At 41.5% G+C, this 26,738-nt stretch overlaps 2 protein-coding genes across 5 annotated transcripts; both read right to left on the bottom strand.

The window, feature by feature from the left end:
* Positions 1–1,127: 1,127 nt before the first annotated feature.
* Positions 1,128–15,214, bottom strand: LOC124290702 (sulfotransferase 1C2-like). Of its 2 annotated transcripts, none has more exons than XM_046727504.1 (6): positions 15,141–15,214; positions 11,825–12,001; positions 11,143–11,463; positions 5,547–5,650; positions 4,586–4,751; positions 1,128–1,818 (listed from the first exon to the last, which is right to left on the bottom strand). In XM_046727504.1, exons 2-6 carry the CDS (start codon positions 11,985–11,987, stop codon positions 1,706–1,708), a joined length of 867 nt encoding a protein of 288 aa, XP_046583460.1. In that variant the 5' UTR covers positions 11,988–12,001; positions 15,141–15,214; the 3' UTR covers positions 1,128–1,705. The 2 variants fall into 2 exon arrangements, with proteins under 2 accessions (XP_046583460.1, XP_046583459.1); XM_046727503.1 differs by lacking the exon at positions 15,141–15,214 and adding an exon at positions 14,598–14,707.
* A 2,834-nt stretch (positions 15,215–18,048) lies between these two features.
* On the bottom strand, positions 18,049–24,189 carry LOC124290698. Of its 3 annotated transcripts, XM_046727498.1 has the most exons (7): positions 24,078–24,156; positions 23,839–23,991; positions 22,466–22,637; positions 21,432–21,616; positions 20,074–20,171; positions 19,699–19,813; positions 18,049–18,238 (listed from the first exon to the last, which is right to left on the bottom strand). In XM_046727498.1, the coding sequence occupies exons 3-7, from the start codon at positions 22,627–22,629 to the stop codon at positions 18,147–18,149; spliced, it is 654 nt and encodes a 217-aa protein (XP_046583454.1). In that variant the 5' UTR covers positions 22,630–22,637; positions 23,839–23,991; positions 24,078–24,156; the 3' UTR covers positions 18,049–18,146. The 3 variants fall into 3 exon arrangements, with proteins under 3 accessions (XP_046583454.1, XP_046583453.1, XP_046583455.1); XM_046727497.1 differs by lacking the exon at positions 23,839–23,991 and having other exon boundaries at positions 24,078–24,189; XM_046727499.1 differs by lacking the exon at positions 23,839–23,991 and having other exon boundaries at positions 21,438–21,616; positions 24,078–24,189.
* Positions 24,190–26,738: the final 2,549 nt, after the last annotated feature.

Raw genomic sequence — 26,738 nt, 5'->3', positions numbered from 1 at the left:
ATAATACGTTGAACCCATAGGAGGTATATAGGTACATATCAGTTTTATATCTTTGTCAATGGAAAATATTTCTTTTGACAAATTTACACAAAGAGCGTTATCAATATGTAATTTTGACAACATACATAGTTTCTTGATTGATTCGTGAATGCACAGGCATACTCCACCGGATGGACGACCAAACAATAGAATACGTCGTATCCATCTAACCAGTTCATGTTTAAATTCTCAACAAATGTCTCTACTAAGCATATAATTTTGAATTTCCTGAGATAGTCAATGAAGTCTGAATCTTGGATTTTACTTTTCAAACCATTTACATTCCAGCACAGAAAAGTAAAATGTTCGTCTGCGTGGTTATCACACGATGCACCGTCAGGACTGCGTGTGGTGTTCCACGAGAAGGGTTCCTGTGGAGGTTGTTCCGGGCTTTGGCCACACTGCTAGGCAGTTGCACCCTGAGCAGTGGCATCTTTGCCGTTCTGACTTCGTGTTGAGATCCTCCTACCTATGCTGCGTGACGTATCACGCTGATGCGCGGTTGCTTTCACGCTACCTGTACGGGGCACCATTTTCCGAACGCCCGTGGTAGCTTATGCACTCGTAGCACTCTTTAGTTGTGTTGTGACTGTTGGGACCTCTCAGAATTCAAACGTTTTAGAAAAGATCTCTCTGCTCGTTACAAGCGCGTCATGTCACCAAGGGCGCGTAACTCTCGTAACTAAGAAACCCCAGTCCATTTGTTGCAATCTTAATGAGTAGTGAGGTATGCAGGGGCGTAGCTACCATTATAAAAACGCCTGGGCTTACAAATGATTGCTGCTAAGAAGGTTGGGCAAGCCCCAAATACTATCTAAATATAAAGCTTTGCAACCTATCGGGCTTACACGAAAAGAAACGCGCCTGATATAGATGGGGCAACAACGATTAACCACTCATGTTAAAACATGTTAAAATATACACATATTGAATGCTTTACGGTAATGACATATAATACACTTTCTTGCATAGCCACGTACTTCCATTTCCACATACATGTATTTCATATGGACATAATACATGTATGTTGAGAGAATAAACATGTGTTGTTTATGAATATGCCAATGAATTAACAGAACTATTATACAGATTCTTATCGTAATATTCATATATTTATTAACGAAAGTAAGGAGTTATGCCAAGTCATATTGGTTCTCAGGTGAGTCAGGAACTGGTGTGTGTGTGTGTGTGTGTGTGTGTGTGTGTGTGTGTGTGTGTGTGTGTGTGTGTGTGTGTGTGTGTGTGTGTGTGTGTGTGTGTTTTGCGGGGATATTGGTGCCATATCCGAATTGGCCTCTCGTATTCCTAGTTTCTGGATATTAATGCATATAAGGCATGTACATTTGTCAAGAAACTCCACACTTATGATTTAATGTTTGTTCTTTGCCATCTACCCCTTCCAACTTTCAGGGTCAGCTATATTTTACATTAGTAGGAGTGGAATGTTTGTGAAGATCTAGTGTCGTTGTCAATGTTATTCATAACCGACCATTTACCAAAATAGGAAGTTTCCAAGAAGTGCCTGCGTGCGCGCGCGCGTGCCTGCGTGCCTACGTGTGTCTGACTTGAATCAATGTTTGATAATATATCAGGGCATATCATTGGGTACAACAGTATTGCTTGTCGATCGATTCCAGTCAGGCCATTATAGTAAGCCGACCAGGTTTCAGGATGACCAAAGTTTTTCAAAACGAGATCCCGCCATCTTCTGTCGATACACTTTGTTAAACTCCTCACACTGTCGATCCGTGAACCAATTTTTCCAATCTCCAACTATGCCTGAAAGAAAGTAAGTGGAAAAATACACGATTCTTCATTGTGTTGTATTAACATGCATTGAGTTTACGCTTTCTTTCGCGAATGAGAAAAAAACCCCGCAAAAACTTTCTAATAGAAAGCACACCAGTATTTGATACAAAGAAGAGATCTGTTCACAAAAAAACTTGTAACAGACTGTTGCCTTGAAGTAGTAAGTATGTAAGTCCAGTCGGCAATATTTCACCAATACTCTGGCTGGAAAGTGTTGACATCAGGATTGCCTCCTAATCAGATATCGGTTTCCCGGTAGTGTTGACACATTCCAGATTCAGTTCATTGCTCCAGGCAGAGTTAGGGGAATAAAAGCCACGAAATCATGTTCTTAACCATTAGAAAACTGTCATGGCCTCACACATGTAACAGGTTTATAATCAGTCTAATTAAACTTAGGCTCAGTATTATTCGTTACACTGCTATACTGAGTCTAACAAAACCATTGTAGAAGGTCGCGTCAGCTAACCTTTTGGACTGACCAATCAGAACACAGCTTACCAAATCGCGAAAGTTAACATTCGCACATACCGTTTGAACCTTTACCTAAAAAACTCGAAAGATTCCGAATGCTATTTTCCGCACGATCGCTTCCGAGTGATACACGCAATGAGTAAAAACTCGCTGAAAATAGCGTTTTTGTCAATATTCAAGCAGAGACCATATCTATTATATGGTCTCTGATTCAAGGATGTCATCTTGCAAAAATATAAGCAAATAGTAACCATGTCATTAGAAACCCATAAGCGTATATACTGCAGGTAAAATATCTGTGTTTTATGCGGATTTGCGTTTGTTGATAGATCAGTGTCAGCGACCAGGGAAGAGAAAATTCAAAAACCGTTTTGTAAGTCCCGCCGAATCCAAACAAGTAGTCGTTGTCCGATTGGTTAAATCCGTTCTGCCGTCTCGCGTTTGATTGGACGGTCATAGGTCGCTCAATAGTTAGCTGACGCGACCTTCTACAAGGTTTTGTTAGACTCAGTATAGCAGTGTAACGAATAATACTGAGACTAAGTTTACTAAGACTGGTTTATAATTGAACTATGGGAGTCAGTCTTAGCGCTACGCATGTAACAGGTCAATGTAAAGCTGTGGAGTTACGACTGTCGTAGCGCTACGCATGTAACAGGTCAATGTAAAGCTGTGGAGTTACGACTGTCGTAGCGCTACGCATGTAACAGGTCAATGTAAAACTGTGGAGTTACGACTGTCGTAGCGCTACGCATGTAACAGGTCAATGTAAAACTGTGGAGTTACGACTGTCGTAGCACTACGCATGTAACAGGTCAATGTAAAACTGTGGAGTTACGACTGTCGTAGCACTACGCATGTAACAGGTCAATGTAAAACTATGGGAGTTACGTCAGTCGTAGCGCTACACATGTAACAGGTCAATGTAAAACTATGGGAGTTACGTCAGTCCTAGCACTACGCATGTAACAGGTCATGTAAAACTGTGGAGTTACGACTGTCGTAGCGCTACGCATGTAACAGGTCAATGTAAAACTGTGGAGTTACGACTGTCGTAGCGCTACGCATGTAACAGGTCAATGTAAAACTGTGGAGTTACGACTGTCGTAGCGCTACGCATGTAACAGGTCAATGTAAAACTGTGGAGTTACGACTGTCGTAGCGCTACGCATGTAACAGGTCAATGTAAAGCTGTGGAGTTACGTCAGTCGTAGCGCTACGCATGTAACAGGTCAATGTAAAACTGTGGAGTTACGACTGTCGTAGCGCTACGCATGTAACAGGTCAATGTAAAACTGTGGAGTTACGACTGTCGTAGCACTACGCATGTAACAGGTCAATGTAAAACTATGGAGTTACGACTGTCGTAGCGCTACGCATGTAACAGGTCAATGTAAAGCTGTGGAGTTACGACTGTCGTAGCGCTACGCATGTAACAGGTCAATGTAAAGCTGTGGAGTGACGATTGTCGTAGCGCTACGCATGTAACAGGTCAATGTTAAACTATCAGTTACGACTGTCGTAGCACTACGCATGTAACAGGGCAATGTAAAACTGTGGAGTTACGACTATCGTAGCACTACGCATGTAACAGGTCAATGTAAAACTGTGAGAGTTACGACTGTCGTAGCACTACGCATGTAACAGGTCAATGTAAAACTGTGGAGTTACGACTTTCGTAGCGCTACGCATGTAACAGGTCAATGTAAAACTGTTGAGTTACGACTGTCGTAGCACTACGCATGTAACAGGGCAATGTAAAACTGTGGAGTTACGACTGTCGTAGCGCTACGCATGTAACAGGTCAATGTAAATATGGGAGGTACGTCAGTCCTAGCGCTACGCATGTAACAGGTCAATGTAAAAATATGGGAGGTACGTCAGTCCTAGCGCTACGCATGTAACAGGTAAATGTAAAAATATGGGAGGTACGTCAATGAAGTACTCAAAGAGTTTCAGTAGCAAAGCGATCGTTTTTACGGCAGGTCCAGACAGCTTATTGAAGTGTTTTCCAATCACGTTGACAAAATACTTTAGACAGTCGGCAATACACTGTTGTCTCAATGTAAGCCTGATTCAAACACGAATGAATTGCAACCTAGTCAGATCCTCTTACTTTACTGCGTCCGTTCCATCGAGTGATCCTGGCTTTAAGACGATCTTGTCCTGTATGTTAACATTGGTTTACGACAGACATTGCAGTAAGACTTTTTCTCAGGAAAAGATCACTGTCCGTTTTGAAACACCGGATTGTTTTTATTACCTTTGCGGTAATGGACGTGCACGCCACTCTGGGATGTCCAGGCAAAATCACGCTTATTCTCCTTCATCTTGTGGAAGCTGCACTCGCCTGCTATTTCCCGACAGAGATCAGTGGACACTGGACAGTCAAGGAACCTTGACAACCGTTTCACAGTTTCAACTGGATCCTAGAATATTCAACAAATAGATGAATGTTGTTCGTGATCAGCAATATACAAATACGCACAAATATGCAAACAGCGACCAACTCCAGTGATATGTCATAAGTCAGGCAATCCAGTGACATGGGCAACTAACAACGCCCTCAGTTAAGCCTAATTCAGTTTTAATCGGGTTAAAAAGGCTACGATTTCGGTTATCTAAAGTGATCCCAAATCCTTTAATGGGATTGGTAAGACACAGACTTGGGGTGATTGAGGATATCTGATCATCTTTTTTCAAAGACTCCAGCTGACCATAAGTAGCTATCACACACAAGAGGACACCTCTCACTTCCTAAAGCCACGTACTTGTTAAAGATTTGTTTGGTTGGTTTGTTGTTTAACGCCGCACTCAGCAATATTCCAGCTGTATGGCGGCAGTGTGTAAATAATCGAGTCTGGACCAGACAATCCAGTGATCAACAGCATGAGCATCGATCTGCGCAATTGGGATAGGATGACACGAGTCAATCAAGTCAGTGAGCCTGTCCACCCGATCCCGTTAGTCGCCTTTTAAGACAAGCATGGGTTACTGAAGATCAATGCTTACCCGGATCACATGGTGACATGCATCAACCTGACCACCCGATCCCGCTCGTCGCCTATCACGACAAGCATTGGACGCGGAAGATCAATGCTAGCCCGGATGTCCATGGGTCGTCCCCGCTTACGACCAGCATGTATTGCTAATGACCTATTCTAAACTATTTAACTTGTTACAAATTCTGCTTGTGACTTTGTTTCAAAAGCATGGAAACTTACAGCTTTGTGTTCTTCATAGTGAAGGACAAATACAGGATGGTCAGGGTTTTGGTCAAGCACTCTCTCCCAGTCTCTGACGTAATCAAACCAGGAACCCCAGTCCACTGCAAGGTAAGTTGGTACAATATGATGTAGATCCTTTTAACATGCTTGCTTTACTATGGGGCGGTGGGGTAGCCTAGTGGATACAGCGTTCGATCGTCACGCCGAAGACCTGGGTTCGTTTCCCCACATGGGTACAATATGTGCAGCCCATTTCTGGTATCCCCTGCCGTGATATTGCTGGAATATTGCTAAAAGCGGCGTAAAACTAAACTCACTCACTCACTCACAGTACTATATATTACTAACTGTTATATTATCGTCAAGCTGTCGCCGGTATGTCTCCACGGGATGAAACATAGACCTTTAAGCAAAAAAAGTGTTGTCATCACTTAGTTTTTGTTTCATGCTGGTGAGTGAGTGAGTTAATTTTAACAAATATACACAAAGAGCTTAGTTAAGCACCCTCTGACATATCTCACGATTCAATGAGCCCGATCTTAACCCTTTGGAGCATATCTGGTACATGATTGTTCGTCGTGTGCAACAAAGGGATCCTCTTGTACAAAACCAAGCCCAATTGGAAGCCGCTTTACACGAGGAATGGCGTAGACTGCCCCTTCAGGAATCAGGAGGCTGACAGGGGGTATGAGGAGGAGGGTGCTGGCTGTCATACAATCATATGTAGGTTACACTCGGTATTGACCTTGAATCGTGTAAGACACGTAAAATGATATTTTGAATGTTCACATTCACCAATAAATGCAAAGTTACACATTCCAAGGCCACACTTATACAGACATTGTTTTGTATGAACATCAGTGGGTTTTTGTTAATTAGCAATTGTCATCATAAAAATCAACATGGATTCCAACGGGTCAGAAAAACTCATGTTTTCCATCGTGGTCACCACGAGAAGCTTTATGTACGTGTTGAAAACCTTGCACAAATACAGGGTTAGCTTAATTATGTTTTTTGTGTATATTAGATGTTTTCAGACTTGTGTTTTTGTGTGCGTATTCTATGCTCTTAAATGTCATTTGGAGTCGATTGCGACCTCATATTCGAAAATACATTATGGATTTCAACATTATTGTCGGTTTCTGTCTGTCTTTCTCTCTCGATATTTCTTATGAATTTGTGTTTTTTTGTAAAGAACTTTATCGGGAAATTATTCATTATCAGCAATGATTTTCGAATAGTGCCTCCTTCGTTATACAACGTGACGACGCCCTTCATCTCCAGTCAAGAAATATCGCGGCGTTGAACATGAACAATTGGTCTAGAAGCCAGACCCTAAAAATGGTGAAAATGTGGTGCAGTTCTGGCGACCGAGTGGTGCGATGTTTCACGATCAGGAATGATATAGCTTTGATTTTAAACCGGTTGTCATCAGCTACCGTGCGTGACTACCGTGCAGGGGCCCTTTTAAGGTCAACATGTCATTTCGTTTATGGTAATATTTTCATCGATAACTGGATGGTTTAGTTTAATAAGTAAGGTTTGGATTGACCGATTTTCAACAAAATAGTAGTTCTGGAATGCTCAGATCATGATTTAAAATTGTGGACAATAATTACATATTTGCTCAAAATATATATTGGTAAGGTCATCAGTTAATTTTAACGAACGTGCAAATGATGAGAAAAATATGAGTTAAACACTACAAATTAAAGGTAATTTTACCAAAATTATGTTTTTCTCATTCAGGTAAATCATTTGAAGACCATATGTACGTTTGGTTGGCACTGTATTCATGAAAAACTATTACAAAGAAACGAAAGTTGGTACTTTGTATTCAGATCAGGAAAATACAGTATTACATAATTTCGGCTCCATGCTTTCCAAAGTATCAACAATGCCCAATATGCCGAAGATATTGTTGGACTATCATACAAATTTCCGTTTATTGACAGTCTGGTAGACACAACAATTCAGCTGCTGTCAGAAGGAGATATGTTTTAGTAGGTGTATGGAGCTTTCCCAAATATATATTGTTTATATTTGTGTCACTTCACGCTCCAGCTGCACTGCACTGACATGATGTAAACCCCTTAAAGCTGATGGATAATAATATGACATCCTAATGGGTGAGTGAGTGAGCGAGTGCGTATGGTTTTACGCCGCTTTTAGCAATATTCCAGCAATATCACGGCGGGGGATACCAGAAATGGGTTTCACACATTGTACCCATGTGGGGAATCGAACCCGGGTTTTCGGCGTGACAAGCGAACGCTTTCACCAATAGGCTACCCCACCGTCCCCACATCCTAATGGAATGAATGTTTGTTGGTGACATTATGTTATTATGGTGTGCAATGTTTTTAGTGTGAAATATTACGACTAAAGTTTTCCTGATTTATTTTTGCAGCGGCAATCATTAATACATTGCAACAGATAATTACACACTGATCAGAAAGACTTATTGGTATCAAACCCCCAAATATACAGTTCTTGATTCCTGCATTCAATCAATAACAAAATATCTGTAAATATACTTGTGATCGAAACCTTCTTAAAGCTGTATTACTCACAGGTACTTACGCAGTGTTGCTATACTTTTCAAAGTTAAGCATTACTGCGTTGTTACGTCTCCAGATCTCTAGATAACCTGCAGCTAAATCAATACATTTAAAAACAAACATTATAAAAATGTCACCATGATTAAATATCGTGATTAGGAGTACTTGTGTGGCATTTCACCAATAAGGAGAAAAAAGATCTCACGAAGACACCTATCTTCATTTGAAGTGTGTTTGCGGAAAAGGTTAGCTCAAACACACGCAAAATCAAGACACCAGATGAAACCGGGAACTTATGGTACAAACAGGAAATAGTTGACTTCATTGCTACTTCTGTGGTAGTCCAAAAAATAATCTATTTATCTTGCTTAGGTGGATTTCGTCTTGAATACCCCCAGCATACGCAAATGCAACAAGAAACAAACAAAAGAACAGTGAGTGAGTTTAGTTTTACGCCGCTTTTAGCAATATTCCAGCAATATCACGGCGAGGGACACCAGAAATGGGCTTCACATATTGTAGTGAGTGAGTTATTGAGTATAGTTTTACGCCGCTTTTAGCAATATTCCAGCAAAATATCACGGCGGGGGGACACCAGAAATGGGCTTCACACATTGTACCCATGTGGGGAATTGAACCCGGGTCTTCGGCGTGACGAGCGAGCGCTCTAACCACTAGGTTTCCCCACCGCCCCTAAAACACACGCACAAAACCCAAACAAATGCCATAAAAAGGCTGCACGGCGTGCAAGTTGAATGTTCTATTTTACAACAGTTGTCTAATGTGGGAGCAATTCAGAAATATAGGTATGAGCTTGAAAGTCGCTGAAAATAGATATGTTTGATAGAAATAGATCACTCCCTTTACACTGAATTAGTCCCCGTGAGCCCGAAGATTCAGAACCGGTGGGAGTTTAGACTTTCTTCATTTTGACTAAATTGCAGAAAGGGTTGGGCGGAAAGATGGGAGTATGAGACAGACTACCCGCATGTCTAAGGTCCCAACGATACAGAGCGAATGTGATTCTTACAAGGAGGGAAGGGCATTTTTTAAAAAAACTAATCTCCTAGTAATATTAGTTTTCGTATTTTAGAAAATAAATATATAGATCTGGGTGAGCAGAAGATGTCCTTAATTAAAACACGCTCGGCAGATCACAGCTGTTGGCTTCATAATATGTGTTGGAACAATGCAGTTGACTACAGCCGACTTGGTAGTGTTCATCTAGGTGAGGTCTGCCAATATTTTAGGACTGATGTTGTATTGTTGACATTCATCAGCTAATTCCACGATACGCTAACCATTGTGAATTCATTAACTCTCTGCTTGACTGGCAACGTATGTAGTCATGCGACATACTGAAATCGGGAAATGAACCACAGTTGGTCTTTTAGTATGCATCTACTGTCTATATGTATATGAGATTTCAAGGCATTCCGCAACTTCTGTGCGTGTACTGAATAGCTGATTGTGATTAAATGGAAATTGACAATTCCCTCTCTGAGGTACGACTTATGCAGAGACCATTTGACATTGGCGACATACAATGTGTTGTCTATAATAGCATTGGAATGACCTCCAATCTATGCATGCATCCATTAATCATTCTCACAAATATGTTAGGTCAAAATTGATCTTCAGCAACCCATGTTGTAGTAAGAGGGAACTAATGTGATCGGGTGGTCGTTGTCACTTACTTGTTTGATGCATGCCATCGTATCCCACTTGTGAAGATTGATGCTCATAGTGGCATGACCATGTTATGTTTAAGTCTTTTGTGTATATCATTAGATATTACTAACACTGAGGCCTGCATATTTTATGAACTTTATAGAAGTAAAATGTTTATATAAATATTATCTAGGAATATCTTTGAGTTGTCCATAAAAATAGGCACTTAATGTTTTGCATTTAGAGCAATACGTTTCTGTCGTGATACATCTTCATCAAATATTACTCGGTGATAAAGTTGCAAATAAGTTTAGACTAAATCGTCCCCGTGGACCTTTTTCAGCTTCATAACTGTGCATGTAAAAGTCAATGTACAGGAAGGTGTAGCTGTAAGAGTCTGAACCTGTTGTGTACTTCAGCATGTGGATGTGGACCTGAAACATGTTCCCGTAATCTTGACATTGTTGACATTGACTTACATTTGATATGAAGCAAATGCTGCTTCCATTATGATGACATGACATGACTGACTCATCATTCTTTGATGAGCAAAGAAAGGCATCTGGAATTATGCATTTAAGAGCTTTCTGTTTTAGTGTGTTATTTCAGTGATAGTCCATAGTCGACATATTTGGTCTCGTTGATACTATGTAAAGCATGGAGATGTTACTGTTGAACAGACATTTTGTAAGGTTTTGTTGATCTAAATACAAAGTACCAACTTAAGTTTCCTTGTAATGTTTTTTCATGTATACAGTACCATCCAAACGTACATATGATCTTCAAATGATTTACCTGAAGTTTAACTTTAAATTTTTGTATTAAAATTGACCTTTGACCTTTTACCAAAATATATTTCCGATGAGCATATATGTAATGTTATTGTTCACAACTTTAAATCATGATTTAAGCGTTCCAAAACTACTATTTCGATGAAAATCGGTCAATCCAAGCCAGAGTTGTTAACAACAAACCATACAGTTATCGATGAAAATATTACCATAAATGAAATAATGAAATGACATGTTGCACCTTAAAAGGGCCTGTGCACGGTAGTCACGCACGGTAGCTGATGACAACCGGTTTTAAAACAGAGCTAAATCATTGCTGATTGTGAAACATCACATCCCATTCGGTCGCCAGAACTTTACCACATTTTCACCATTTTTAGGGTCTGGCTTCTAGACCAAATAGGCTTCAAACATTGTACATATGGGTAATGGTAGCTAATAATCTTTGGAGCAATGAAGAACCCGTTAACAACGCGGTTTCTCGCTTTAGCAAGACAATTCAAAAACATTTTATGTGACACGTCTCATATAAGCGATTCAAAGAGGTAGTTATTATATTGTATCACTCACCCTTTCCTTCCAGGAATAGCTGCAACCAATCCTCCCAACTGCCGTCATAATCAAAATATTCAATCGTCTTCTGAAAATTAAACCACGACACAGCACAATCCCTTGGGTTTCTCAGAAGTAAGATGATTTTTGTTTTCTTTTGTCGCGCCCCAACAGGGAGTTGGTGAAATTGAAGATGCGTATTTAGGACGCGTGGGGAGGAAATTGCCCTCTGCTGGTTCAGGGATATTCTCTCGATCATTTGGTCTTGTTTGGGCATCTCTACAGTCTTGGCACACCCACTTAGGATCATGTTGGTCATTTCAAATGTCCAGTGCGTCCCTGTGGAAAGTTCAACACGATGTTATCTTACATTTATTATAATCTTTTGATGACAGAGTGAGTTGGGATTTACGCCGCTTTTAGCAATATTCCAGCAATATCACGGCGGGGGGCACCAGATATGGGCTTCACACATTTTACTCACGTGGGGAATCAAACCCCGGGTCTTCAGCGTGACCAGCGAACGCTTTAACCATTGGGCTACGCGTCCGTCCCGTCGATGAAAGGGAATAAACTTAGCAAATGACAACATATGTTGGCCTGCAGAAAGTTCAACAAGACGTTACATTATGCATGGTATTATCGATGCAATGAACACAGAGGAATATGCAAATGAGATTACATGGTGGTCTGATCAAACCTGAACGCATCCAGCCACAAATAATGACGTCATCATCTCGGATTTCCATGTTTGGGATTTCCCGGATGAGCTGCTCATCGACGTCCCCGGGAAACCATTTACCATCCACGTCCACAAAGTTGAGTCCGTGTCCAGATCGATCTAGCACTCGTATGTGGGGCATTGTTCACTGACGATCTGAAATATAGAAATGCTATAATATACTAACAGGCAAAGTTTCTTGTGACATGGATTGTATCCATTGCTAATCTTGTGAATGAGTTTGTGACCATTCAAGGACCAGGAGTGAGTGATTTGGTATTAGCGTCGCCTTTATCATGTTCTCGTGAAATCACATTGTATCAGCGTTATGTTGGTGGTGAAAGTCACGAGCAAGGACATGGAGCTGTTAGTATATATATTATAGGCACTTCTGAAGAAGATTCTCAGCGGACGTATTGCTTCCCATCTTTTATACCAGTTAACATCCCATATAGAAGCACCCATCAGTCAACGTATGGGTACACTTGTTACATCAGCCAAACCAGATGTGACTCTCAAATCCTACATGTCATCTGTGCAGGTGGCCACACGTTATGCCGCTATTAATTAGACATAAAGAATGACATGTTAGTGAGGTAAATACACGTAAAAGGGTCTTACCTTAGTGCAACTTGAGATAGAACAGCTTGCTTTCTGAGGTTTACAGGAGTAATGAGATTTTTATAACTCTGTCCTGCTATTAATATACTCAATATGCTGATGAGGCATAGTTTGTTCCGATTGGTGGAACTGTATCTTTAGTGTTAAATATTCATAACATAGAGTTGACATATACTTTTTCTTCATGTGTTGCTCATGGATTTAACAATGCTCACATAGTTTACCGAATACACGTAGATTTGAAAGAGTCTTAAGAGATTAAGCCCACGGGTATACTAACTAGAGTCAAGTCAAAGATGTTTATTGTACAAAAGGCCTCCGGCCCATATACATTGGAGTTATACATATACATTATACATATGGTGCAATAAGTAGTAATTAGTGATCCAGACAGCAAATCATGATACAGGCAGTAAATTATGTACAAGTAGTGAAATACGATGGACATACAACACTTTTTATCAGATTGTTACGTGTAATAAGAGCATAATTGATATAGTACGACAGCTTTATTATTACATGCTGGTAAGTTGATGAAAGAAGTAGTTTAAATGCTAATGTAGGTGGCTTACGTAGATAATATTCATATATATATATTTAGTACGTAAATCATTATACAAAGGACATACAAGCAAAAAATGGATTTCATTTTCCACATCTATATTACACAATGGGCACATTCTCTTGCATCGTTCAATATAAAAACGTCTTCCTTCGTTTACCATTATGTTGATCAAACCTAACCTAAAACGTATAAATGGATATCTTAATTTCTTTGATGTTAAAAACCATAGATTTGAAGGAGTCTTAAAGAGGCAACAGAAGACGGAGCCAACGGCTATGCTAACTATAGCGGCTTAAGGGATTAAAACACACAGACCACTCCAGTTGGTTGACCTTGCCTGGAGGCGTTTTATCCTCCAAGTGACACTGATTGGTAACATGGCAAATCTGTGTAACAGTTTAAATAACAGACGATGAATAACCGGCCAATTAATAAAATTCTTCAGATGGAATAATAGACCAGATGGGGCACAACAAAACTGTTACATTGTGTGTAAGAGACCTTAGGGCAATGTCCATACGTTTGGAAACAAAGTCAGTGTACGCAAAGGATGTATGCTGAATCCATTTTGTATTCTCCTTTTTCTCCAAAACGAATTTGCATTATAGGAAATTGCGAACAGCCACGAAAAGATATTCGGTTTCATATAGATACTGTACAACGTTTCATTTTATTATTTGCAGATGGTATTATTCTGCTTTCAAGTCGGTGATCACAGCTGGTGACCTGCACAACACGATTTATGTTATGTATCATGCGAAATGGAAACACACTATTAAAAGTGATAAAGTAAAAAGCATTAATATCTGAGTTATAGTTCAACTCAAATTGTCATTTAGCATAGGTGTTAAACTATGCAAATGGGAGGATTAACTGGGTAAACAATTAAACAATTGTTGACCAATAGTGGTTTTGGAAATGGCGTGAATAATGTACCATCTAAAGGAATCTTCATATATTCTTTTGTAAAGAGACTGAAGGGTATAAACTAGCAAACGTGATCTTTTTCGATGGCGTCATCAAACATGTCTATATCACAGACGGTTAAAATCTGACACATTTTCTATGCAGTATTTGATTTTGAAGAAATATAATCACCGACAGGTTTGGGTAAGAGCTAGATGGTCCTTTCATGGTCTCAGCATCGCAGGTGGGCGAGAATCTAAGTTCATAGAGTAAGTGAGTATGGTTTTACGCCGCTTTGAGCAGCACTCCAGCAATATCACAGCCGGGGACACCAGAAATGGGCTTCACGTTGTACCCATGTGAGGATTCAAACCCGGGTCTTCGGCGTGACTAGCGAACACTTTAACCACTAAGCTACCCCACTGCCCCCTCAGACGTTAGAAATACATGCAAATCATGATAATACTTACAAGCCTTTGTCATATTTTTTTCTAATGCCCGTTTATTTCATGACATGCGAAGCAGATGGTAATTTGACGGCAAAATAACACGTACACTTCAAACGTTGGGCATACGGGTGGTACGTGTATTTCCTCGCATGGTGTTGAAATGTTTACAGATGTGATGGCTGTGTGCAGAATTGAGAGCCGAAACACTTACCTAAAACAGAGCCACGGCGCGGAAAGAAATCTGACGTTTCAGAAAGCACTCATCATAGTCTGTCCCGGCCTGTCACACTCAACACCTGTTCCACGTGTTAACTGCCACTTTAGCAATATTCCAGCAATTTCACGGCGTGGGGACAATAGACTGACTGACTGAGTTTGGTTTTACGCCGCTTTTAGCAATATTCCAGCAACATCACGGCGGGGGACACCAGAAATGGGCTTCACACATTGTACCCATGTGGGGATTCGAACCCGGGTCTATGGCGTGACGAGCCAACGCTTTAACCACTAGGCTACCCTACCGCCCCTGACAAAGTTGGATTGCCAGTGGCGAAATGAACGAAGCTCTCCCAACATTCTGCGAAAATTCGGAACTAACCGTCGTATATTCAGTAGGAGGTACCTTTAAAATCGTTGTAAATACCTGAAATCAAGAGTCAGGGAAGTAGCCGATGTGAGCTGACAATGTATATTTTTATACTGATTCTGGAGACAGCTCATTCTTGAGTATGTATGAAATATACGAGATACTAACTGATCAGTGACGAGTTCCCAAGCAGGCAGCCTCCTTAGGACAGCTGTTGTGTGTTGCCGGTGTGATGTCTACTTTGAACTGCTGCACGCTGGTTGTATGCGCTATTGACGAAGGGTACACTTTTAAGGGGTAAGAGAGGTCTTGGACGAGTCCAATTTCAAACTGAAATGGTTTATTGGTTGAAACTCTACAGGCAATTCTTTTATGTGCATCTTGCTATTTTTCAGCTTTTTTGCGGCGGTCTGTAAATTATCAAGTCTGTACCAGACAATCCAGTGATCAACAGCATGAGCATCGATCTACGCAATTTGGATACGATGACGTGTGTCAACCAAGCCAAAGAGCCTGGCCATCCGATTCCGTTAGTCGCCTCTTACAAGCATGGGAAGGGCTGGGACTTGATTTCAGTTGGAAACAACTAGTACCTCTGTTCATGCTTACATCGAAAGTGAGTGAGTTTAGTTTTACGCCGCACTCAGCAATATTCCAGCGGTCTGTAAGAAATCGAGTCTGGACCAGACAATCCAGTGATCAACAACATGAGCATCGATCTGCGCAATTGGGAACCGATGACATGTCAACCAAGTCGGCGAGCCTGACCACCCGATCCCGTTAGTCGCCTCTTACAAGCATGGGTTACTGAAGATCAATATTATAACCCGGACCTTGACGGGTATTAAATCGAACTTTTGCAATCAGGAAATAATTGGAGCAATTTCTCGGACTTATACATATTATAGATGGGGACTATTGTCTCTTCAATTTCACTTATTGTTGAAAAACATTGACTGATTGACTGAGTATGGTTTTACGCCGTTTTAGCAATATTCCAGCAATTTCACGGCGGGGGACACCAGAAATGGGCTTCACAAATTGTACCCATGTGGGGAATCGAACCCGGGCCTTCGGCGTGATGAGCCAACGCTTTAACCACTAGGCTACCCCACCGCCCCTGAAAAACATTGAATTCCTGGCACAGAATAAAATGTGATAATAGCGTAGCGGCCATAACATTTCGGAGTCCCATGTTGGGATTCAAAGCGCGGACCTTGTCGGACGCCAGATGACCAAAAAGGTTAACCCCGTCAGCAAGCTCTTTCAACCTATAGTTTGGCATGAAATGCATGTGGACCCGGTTTTTGTAAATATCTCTTCATCCAATGACCCAATCGATCTCAAACTGTGCAAGTGGATGTTTTGTCAGACAACCTAATCACATTGTAAATCAGTTTGAGATCGATTGGGTCATTGGACGAAGAGATATTTACAAAAAACGGGTCCACATGCATTTCATGCCAAACTATAGGAGATCGAGACATCTATCTTCCACTCTCAGGGCAGGCGTTTTGAACACTGGGCCAAGTAGGCTGTCGAAACTGATTAATGACGATCGACGCGACATTCTTTGATATTACTGACTGACTGAGTTTAGTTTTACGCCGCTTTTAGCAATATTCCAGCAATATCACGGCGGGGGACACCAGAAATGGGCTTAACACATTGTGCCCATGTGGGGAATCGAACCCGGGCCTTCGACGTGACGAGCCAACGCTTTAACCACTAGGCTACCCCACCGCCCTCTTTGATATTAAATAAACATAAAAGTGTATATAGCTATATATGGACCTAGGTTTTAGGCACAGGTTTCCTAAAATCTGGCGTCGGGTAAAACCGTTCCCTTTACATTCTCATTCTGAAAAAAATTTCTGCCTCGAAATGTCGTTCAGACAAGCTGTGTTTCTAGTGAAGACTGCTTTTCAATTTCAATTAAAAAAACATCCCAAAAAGATCATGCCCTCTAACGTTCTGTATTTTGGGCACGTGAATAGATTTGCCTTATGGTGAACAACAATTTACTCGCCTTGATCGAGCGGTGCATTAGCTTATGCTGCGTCGAGTGGCAATTCTTTGCAGAGAAACGGCGATATAATAATAATCCGAATTATGAGCTTTTATGGACAACAATTATTAAAACGTGATCGTTAGATACTTTCGGAAAGGAAATAGAGGAAGACGTGTAGGGTAATGTTGAACTGCAGAATCAAAACGAGACGATCAGATAAAAGAGGAGACGTTATTTACAAGCTGTTAATCCGGATGTTCGTTTACATTATTATTGTTCCGGTAATAGGTGAGGTGAAATTGGGTTTAACGTCGTGCTTGAGAATATTTCGCTCATATGACGATGCGTGTGTATGTGTATGTGCGACTGCTTGTACTAGCCCAGACTTAAGCTGGTTTAATAGATACCATGCCGCAGTGAGGCATGAATACCCCACTCAGACACATTATACTGACTCGAGCCGACCAGTCCTTGTTGTACCCATTAATGCCAAGCGCCAGGCAGGGACCAACAAGTACCATATTTTAACGTCTTTTGGTATGACGCGGTCGGGGACCTTCCGCTCTCCGGGGTTCCGGTAATAAAAACCCGAATGGTTCAATAGTTGAATATACTCATTTCAAAGGTAATCACTAATTGTTAACATGTACCCGTTAACAGATTTTACTGTAATTAGAAAGGCTGTGTATTGGCAAATAAATTATATTGCAATATATTTCGATTCTGTTACTCGTATTGCGATACGTATTGCGGTATATTGGGAACGTAAGAGTTGGACAGTAAGTAAAACTAATTGTGCATGTCGATGCTATTTTTTTCATTATAGTTAGTGGGTTTAGTTTTAAGCCACACTCAGCAATATTCCAGCTGTATGGCGGCGGTCTGTAAATAATCGGATCTGGACCAGACAATCCAGGGATCAACAGCATGAACATCGATCTACGCAATTGGGATACGATGACATGTGTCAACCCAGTCAGCGAGGCTGACCACCTGATCCCGTTAGTCGCCTCTTATGACAGAGCTATAATAAGCGTGAGTTTGGAGTGAAGAACAAATGAAGACTGGTGCTTGAACTGTTTATAGAAATGTATATACATGGATGCACAAATGAATATCCTCACATGATGCCTGGCTTGTTTACCAATGATGGCTAGCATTATTTACAAATCAACTGGTGGACTCGACCGTCTCAGCCTGGACAGGAGGGCTCTGGTTTCAATATCCATCTCTCCCCACTTCCCGACAGCAGGATCTGAAAGTGAGAAGTGGGAATAGAGCTGTCTCCAACTGTGTGTACGTCGTGGTGGGTTAACTTTAAGTCACCCTTCATTTACTGGTTGTGGAGATGGTTGGGGATTGGTTGGCTGAGGGAGTGATTGAGTGGATGAGTAGGTAAGAGTTGGTGGGTGAGTGAGGGGATGTTTGAGAGGTGGGACTTTATGGCGTACTCATGTCAGAAATTCCATACAGTGGCATGCGATCGAAACCGATTGTGAACCGGAAGTGACATCATTCTGTACTTTTGATACATTATCTCTAGGATTTTATACAAATTCATTTTGTTACACATGAACGCCCCTCGCCTCTGCAGGGTTTTTTTATGAGCGAGTGAATATAGTTTTACGAAGCTTTTAGCAATTTTCCAGGAACACTACGGCGGGAAAACCTGAACTGATCTTCATACACTGTACCCATGTGAAGAATACATATTTTATCTATAACAACGGTCAATGGTCATGCTGCGATCAGCAACACGTGCAGAGCTTTACGCTGTGAGCATCTGAGCTGTATTCAGCTGGTGCAGGTGAGCTAATCAAGGGACACAAAGAATTAGAAACTTTGTTTTGGCCAAATACACTGAAACGACATCAAACTATGGCCTGCATTGGTGGTGTGCATTGTGAGTTTGAGTGAGGATAGTTTTACACCGCTCATAGTTTTGTTTGGTGTGAAACGCCACTGTGCAGTATTAAAGCTATCCAGTGGTGATCCAGTGGCCAACATCATGAACATCTATCAACACCTGATACGATGACAAATTTCAGCCGACCTGACAATCCAACCCGACAATCCAACCCACATTAAAAATGTATATACTACCTAAAGAATATCTGAGTGAGTGAGTGAGTGAGTGAGTGAGTATAGTTTTACGCCACACTCAGCATTATTTCTGCTATATGGTGGCTGTCTGTGAGTAAGAGTGAGTGGTGAGTTATGGATGTCAACTCAGCTTTATTGTTGCTATACAACGTTTCTAAGACAAATTGTTATGGATGTTCGTCAAATTGAATGACGCAAGCGTTCTCTTGCCCTTCGTAGGTGAATGACGAAGGGGCAAGGAATAGCCCAGAAACGTTATGTTAACAATAAAGAAGAAGTTGACATCCATAACATTTTGTCTTATACTTGGATACCAACTTCTACATGCCTCTCAAGAACCTCATCAGTCTGTACCTGACAATCCAGTGATCAATAGCCTGAGCATCGATCTACGCGATTGGGCTATGATGACATGTGTCAACCAAGTCAGTGAGTCTGACCACCCGATCCCGTTAGTCAAAGGATATCTGGAGTTTACGAAATGGACAAAGAGGATGCGGACATGATATGGTGCACGTAATGGCGTCATCTCAAAACGGAGACTATAAACACTATCAGAATATTATGCGATGTTATCTGCACTTTTAACTTCAAAGACCTGATGACACATACCCATCTTAAAAGGTCTAATCAGGTGATGTTCCTCATTGAAGATATCTTCCACCTCAAGGTCAAGGTCAAGATCACTTGTTTTGATCACGTGTCCTGTCTCAGCCAATGCAGACAACTGAAATGTGTGGTACAGGGCAAGTAATGGGCATGACTGAAATGGTCTTTAACGCAACACTTAACGGTACATAGAGGACATAACAGACAAAGGTGCGCCCGCTTGACTTGTGTGGCGCCAACAGACCAATGATCATAATCTGGACAGATTCTGGGATTCGAACTCACGATCTTGGAATGGCGAGTTGCGTCTAATACCACTGCCCAAAATAACTTGATTTCAACTCTCAGCATTTTAATTATTGTTTCAAAAGGCCTTACCTTATGAAGGAGCGGTATTTCAGCCGTCATTTCAGTCTGGTTGCTAGGAGACACACGACCACTGATGTCTGCGTCTATCATCGCCTGTCCTTGTGGTTCTAGAACAATATTCATTATATCGGCTTATGTTATATCGCATCTTTCATACAGAGGTAAAAGACTGAAGGGGAAGAAAGAGTTTAAGAGGTGGGATGGGGTGTGTGGTGGTGGTCGTGGTGGGGTGTGTGTTTCACACACTTGAAAAACTTAATAAACTTTCAGGACAAAATGGGGGGTGCGCATACCTGCAACCCCCTCTGAATCCGCACATGTTCAGGATACTTATCGCGATTCCAGTAGGAATTACTAGGAACTTGTGTTTGTCGTGCGTTTGCAATATCTTTACCATGTGTTTGCTGTGTGTTTGTCATTCCAAGCCGCCCAATGGATCAGGTGGTCGTTAAGTTTGATGACTTGACTGTTAGGCATCATATTCCTGCTGCGTCGATCTTTGCACACATTACCAATCAGTGGTAATGATTGGCCTGGTCGAGGATGGAATATTTACAGCCTAACACCGTGTAATGGCAGTTTAGTGTGGAGTTAAAATAAATTAACTAAATGTTTGTAAAGTCGACCTTTTTCTCTCGAGATATTCCTTATGAACAATTTTTACATAAAAGTAAAATTTTGCTACTTGAGAGGTATGAGTGAGATTTTAGCAATATTCCAGCAATATCACACGGGGGGGGAACACCAGAAATTGGTTTCACATATTGTACCCATGTGCGTGATGAACGAACGTTTTAACCACTGGGCTACCCCACCGAGAGTCATGAAAAAATATATGATAGAATTTCAAGCCTCTTTTAAATGACGGTTCCCTTTTCTGGAGCTCTTGGCGTCCCCACTTTTCATTGTTCCATTCATAATATTTTTATTGCTATTTGCCTTACACGCTCAATGGAGTCTAATAATTGAGTTAGGTCATTCTCTGGTGCTGATGTATATTTACGACAAGTATCAGGTTACGATTGTTCTGAATAGAAGCGACAAAACCCTTTCCACATTACAGTTGTACGATGTTTGAAAACAATCGAGTCTGGAACAGACAATCCGGCGATTGTCACCATGCGATATGATGACAGAGCATGTGTTCATGAATCACTATGAAATAGTGATGATACCAGGTGTTCGCGAAAAGGTGAGCGTATCCTGCCCCACCGGTGGCACCCGTCATAAACATATGCAAAGTCTTGTCAGCTGTTCACCTGAAATAATTCGGGAACGTATGGTACAAGTCAATAAGGAATTGCATCGGACCCCATTTTTGTCACTGATGAAGAAATGCCCAAACGCGTGTCTGGTCAGACATGTACCGATACCCTCTGTGTGCTGCTGCCACTGCGTGGGGGAGTCAGGCCTGGAGTAGTAGTAGCTGTACCAGGACACGGCCACGTGGCGGGGGTCACGCCGTCGGAACCTGTCCCTCTCCCCGGCGTTCTCTGACCTGTCCTTTACCTGCGGGACAGTCGGGTGGAGTTCCGGTTCGAAGATCAGGCGTCTGCGAATAAGGATATATGGCTGAATGATCTGATGTAATTAGGAGAATATGATCATTTTGAGGTCATGTAGTTATATTCCTGTTTGTTGTTTAACGCCGTACACTCCTACATTCAGGTGAGTGAGGTGAGGTGAAATTGGGTTTAACGTCGTGCTTGAGAATATTTCGCTCATACCACGACGTGCATGCATGTGTATGTGTATGTTCGGGCTGCTTGTACTAGACTGGACTGAAGCTGGTTTTATAGTGCTAGCCCACTGATATACCATGCCGCAGTGAAGCATGAATACCCCACTCAGACACAAACTTACTCCGAGCCGACCAGTCCTTTTTGTACCCATTAATGCCGAGCGCCAGGCAGGGACCACCAAGTACCATATTTTAACGTCTTTTGGTATGACGCAGTCGGGGATCGAACCCGCGACCTTCCGCTCTCCGGGCGGACGCTCTAACCACTACACCACGGAGGCGATCTCCAACATTCAGCTGTCGGTAAATGATCGTGTCTGGACCAGACAATTCAGTGATCTATGTCGTACATCATGAGCATCGATCGTACGTAATTTTGTGACAGGATGACATGTGTCTTACCACCCGATACCGATAGTGGTCTCTTACGACAATCGTGGGTTGCTGAAGACCAAATCTAACCGGGGTCATATTCATATTCAAACCCATGATCTTTGGACATCGCATCAGTATGTACAGTGAGATACCGTGTTATGCGCCGAACTGGGAGATATTCCAATTAACTGGCAGTGGTTTGTCACTGACGGACCCTGAGAATACTCCGGGAGTAAATATGGCAACTGATAATATACATGAGAATTTCAGAATTTGGATTCTTACTTCGACTCTGCTTCTGGCATGTTGTCTGACATGTAGTCTTGCATAATCGGGCTGGGGGCCATTTCTCTGTCGTCATGGAAGTCGATACCCAACACTGGTTTCTGCTGGGTAATTCTCTGATCATTGAATACCGGAAGCAAGCGATGTACGGCTGTTCCACTCATTCCGATGTCTGAAACAAGAATTGTTTGTTCTTTAGTGCCGCACTCTGCAATATTCCAGCTATATGGCGGCGGTCTGTAAATAATCGAGTCTGGACCAGACAATCCAGTGATCAACAGCATGGGCATCGATCTGCACAGTTGGGAACAGATGACATTTGTCAACCACGCCAGCGAGCCTGACCACCCCGTTAGTCGCCTCTTACGACAAGCATGGGTTACTGAAGGTTCATTCTAACCCTGACCTTCACAGGTCTCACGTGGAAGGAAAGACTTCAGGGTTTGACGTTAGTTTTGATTCGTGAATTATCTCTGTTATCAATGTACATAATCCTCCGACAAACGTGCTATCGTAATCATATACATGCGATCAGCTGCTTAAATATATCAAGGGTTCCATGATTTGGGGGCGGTGGGTTAGACCCGGGTTCGATTCCCCACATGGGTACAATGTGTGAAGTCCATTTCTGCTGGCCCCCGCCATGATATTGCTGGAATCTTGCTAAAAGCGGTGAATAACTCGACGCACTCACTCATTTAAGGACACATATCCTACACAGTCAAACATACATTCGTAGCAATCTTATAGTTATATATACCACATATATGATAAATAAGTTAATATATTGTTACAGAAAATGACTAGCATCACCTACTCTCGCTACTCACGACGCGAATGCTGAATTTCAATTTGCATAATGTATATTTGTAGATATACGATATCCGGCCTTTACGTAAGCCAGTGAATGTGAATTGTAAACACTGTTTACTTGCACCACGGTCAGCTTTTTGTCACTGAGCAATGGATGGTGGTCCATCTACGGAGCAAGTCCAGATTCATTAAAAACATTAAGCAATATTCCAGCAAAATCACGGCGGGGGACACCAAAAATGTGCTTCACACATTGTTCCCATGTGGGGAATCGAACCAGGGTCTTCACCCAGCTCCCCTCCCCCATAAACACAAAAGGGATGGAAGATCGCTGTCCTTTAACACACACGACACTGAGGTCACAAACATCTACAAAGGCGGATCCAGAGGGGTGTGTGTGTGTGTAGGTGTGTGTGTGTGTGTGTGTGTGTGTGTGTGTGTGTGCGTGCGTGCGTGCGTGCGTGTGCGTGCGTGCGTGTGTGTAAATATATTATCCACTGTCGAGTAATTACTTCTGTTCGTGTGCCTCTCCCTCTCCTTTTTAAACTTTATTAACTGACCATTGAAACTCTCCTGAAATGAACTGTGCAATCCCTCTTTCTCAAAAGCTGTATCCGCCCCTGATGTAAATATGCTGACTTAGCATGTTATTGTTATACGATTCCGCAGTTCCTTAGTCACAGATCGACCCTTACAGCAGCTGTTGGTACGAACTACAAGAATAAAACACAAATTCGTAATGAGATTATCTGAATAGGGTTAATATTTCTGAATACATAATCAACATGAAAACCCTTACCTCCACGTTGCCAGAGACCACAAGGGAAGCAGTTGCTTGTCCCAGATCAGTTGTCGGCCACCATATTCACGAGAAAGTGTCGCGCGCATGCAGTTGCGTTTTGGCTATCCGTTCCGTCTGAGGATGAGGAACAACTTAACGTTTGGTTGATTTCGTGAATTGACAATTACGGATACCCGGTGATTGGTTTGTTGAGCACAGTAGGTTTGTTTGTTGTTTAATTCCACATCCAGCAATATGAGGGTGATCTGTTAATATCAACTCCAAACCAGACATTCGATTGACTGACATCATGAGCATCCTCGGGAACTGGGATACGATGACATGTGTCAACCAAGTCAACGAGCCTGACCATCCGATCCCGTTTGTCGCCTCTTACGACAATCATGCATTACTGAAGATCAATTATAACCCTGATCTTCACGTTAAGCATATATTATGTTGCTGAAGATCAGTTCTATCAGGAGCAGATAAGTGCAATAAATTAAGACAATTGTATTGCAATACAATTAGAATGTAGCCAAAAGTATATAAAATGCAATTATACTCCGGCTTGGCCACTCGGCTGTCAGCGTGTTATCATTCACAGATTATCGTGTTATCCTTCACAGATGAATCGTGTTATCATTCACAGCTGTATCGTGTCATCACCCCCAGATATATAATGTTATCATTCAAAGATATATCGTGTTATCCTTCACAGATGAATCGTGTTATCATTCACAGCTGTATCGTGTCATCACCCCCAGATATATAATGTTATCATTCAAAGATATATCGTGTTATCATTCACAGATGCACCATGTTATCATTCACAGATGTATCGTGTCATCACCCCCAGATATATCATGTTATCATTCAAAGATATATCGTGTTATCATTCACAGATGTATCGTGTTATCATTCACAGATGTATCATGTTATCATTCACAGATATATCATGTTATCATTCACAGAGGTATCGGGGCGGTGGGTTAGCCAAGTGGTTAAAGCGTTGGCTCGAAACGCCGAAGACTCGGGTTAGATTCCCCTCATGGGTAAAATGTGTGAAGCCCATTTCTGATGTTCCCCGCCGTGATATTGCTGGAATATTGCTAAAAGCGGCGTTAAACCATACTCACTCACTCACTCACAGATGTATCGTATTATAAATCACAGATGTATCATGTTACAATTCACAGATATAACATGTTATCATTCACAGATGTATCGTGTCATCATTCACAGATATATCATGTTATCATGCACAGATGTATCGTGTTATCATTCACAGATGTATCGTGTTATCATTCACAAATGTATTGTGTCATCATTCACAGATATATGATGTCATCATTCACAGATGTATCGTGTTATCATTTACAGATGTGTCATGTTATCATTCACAGATGCATCGTGATGTCATTCACAGATGTATTATATTATAATTCACACATGTATTGTGTTATCATACACAGATGTAATGTGTTGTCATACACAGATGTATTGTGTTATCATACACAGATGTATCGTGTTATCATGAACATAAGTATTGTGTTATTATGCACATAAGTATCGTGTTATCATACACAGATGTATCGTGTTATCATGCACATATATATCGTGTTATCATACACAGATGTATTGTGTTATCATACACAGATGTATCGTGTTATCATGCACATATGTATCGTGTTATCATACACAGATGTATCGTGTTATCATACACAGATGTATCGTGTTATCATGCACATATGTATCGTGTTATCATACACAGATGTATTGTGTTATCATACACAGATGTATAGTGTTATCATACACAGATGTATTGCGTTATCATTCACAGATGTATTGTGTTATCATACACAGATGTATCGTGTATTAATGTTCCTGTGGGATTGTAGAAGTGTTAGCGGCAACACAGGCTTTTTGACGATGCGTGTTATGTTTATGTAGACGTGGACGTAGACGTGCTGGTTGCCGTCCTCAGTAGTTTACCTGGTGTACATGCCTTATGTATACATGAGTAGCTACACAGTGAACCGCAAGGACCAATGAAGAAAGAAACCTGGTGTATATCACGATAAAACATTATCATAGCATCATTTCATGGTGACCCGCGAAGATCCGGGTTAGAATTGATCTTCAGTAACCCATGCTTGTCGTAAGAGGCGACTAACGGGATCGGGTGGACAGGCCCGCTGACTCGGTTGACACATGTCATCGTATCCCAATTGTGGAGATCGATGCTCATGCTGTTGATCACTGGATTGTCTGAGCGCCGCCATTTACGTGGAATATTGCTGAGCGCGGCGTAAAACTAAACCCACTCACTCGTCGCTGTTAATATTTTCTAAAGGACATCACAACTGCATCCATCACTTAGGCGTCTATATTAATATCAAAATACGAAATACTGCTGACCGCCGCCATATACCTGGAATATTGCTGATCGCGGCGTAACACTAATCTCACTCATTTCTCGTATTCGAACAGCCGTTTGCAACTTGATGACGTGGTTATAATATACTCAGCAAGATTGAAAACTTGACACTTTTCTGTTTTAATCCAGTAAATTTACAAGCATACCAAACTGTTGTAAACAGTTGATATTCACGTGCAAACCTCGACTTTGTAGCCTATAAAGATGAAAAACACGAAATGCACTTGTGAAAAGCACAC

The sequence above is a fragment of the Haliotis rubra genome, unplaced genomic scaffold (assembly GCF_003918875.1).
Source record: "Haliotis rubra isolate DU_JTF1 unplaced genomic scaffold, ASM391887v1 Scf470, whole genome shotgun sequence".
Classification (NCBI taxonomy): Eukaryota; Metazoa; Mollusca; class Gastropoda; order Lepetellida; family Haliotidae; genus Haliotis; species Haliotis rubra.
The sequence above is the reverse complement of the archived record's forward strand: the minus strand, read 5'-3'. Positions and strand labels throughout refer to the sequence as shown.

What these genes read in the sequence shown, in the direction of transcription:
- LOC124290702 (XM_046727504.1), bottom strand. Translation starts at nt 11,987, where the DNA reads ATGCCCCACATACGAGTGCTAGATCGATCTGGACACGGACTCAACTTT. An exon ending in ACTATGAAGAACACAAAGCT is followed by an intron (nt 4,752 to 5,546) that starts GTAAGTTTCCAT and finishes TGAATATTCTAG; the next exon opens with GATCCAGTTGAAACTGTGAA. An exon ending in GCACGTCCATTACCGCAAAG is followed by an intron (nt 1,819 to 4,585) that starts GTAATAAAAACA and finishes ACTTTCTTTCAG; the next exon opens with GCATAGTTGGAGATTGGAAA.
- LOC124290698 (XM_046727497.1), bottom strand. Translation starts at nt 22,629, where the DNA reads ATGAGTGGAACAGCCGTACATCGCTTGCTTCCGGTATTCAATGATCAG. An exon ending in GCAGCACACAGAGGGTATCG is followed by an intron (nt 20,172 to 21,431) that starts GTACATGTCTGA and finishes ATATTGTTCTAG; the next exon opens with AACCACAAGGACAGGCGATG. An exon ending in AAATACCGCTCCTTCATAAG is followed by an intron (nt 19,814 to 20,073) that starts GTAAGGCCTTTT and finishes CACACATTTCAG; the next exon opens with TTGTCTGCATTGGCTGAGAC.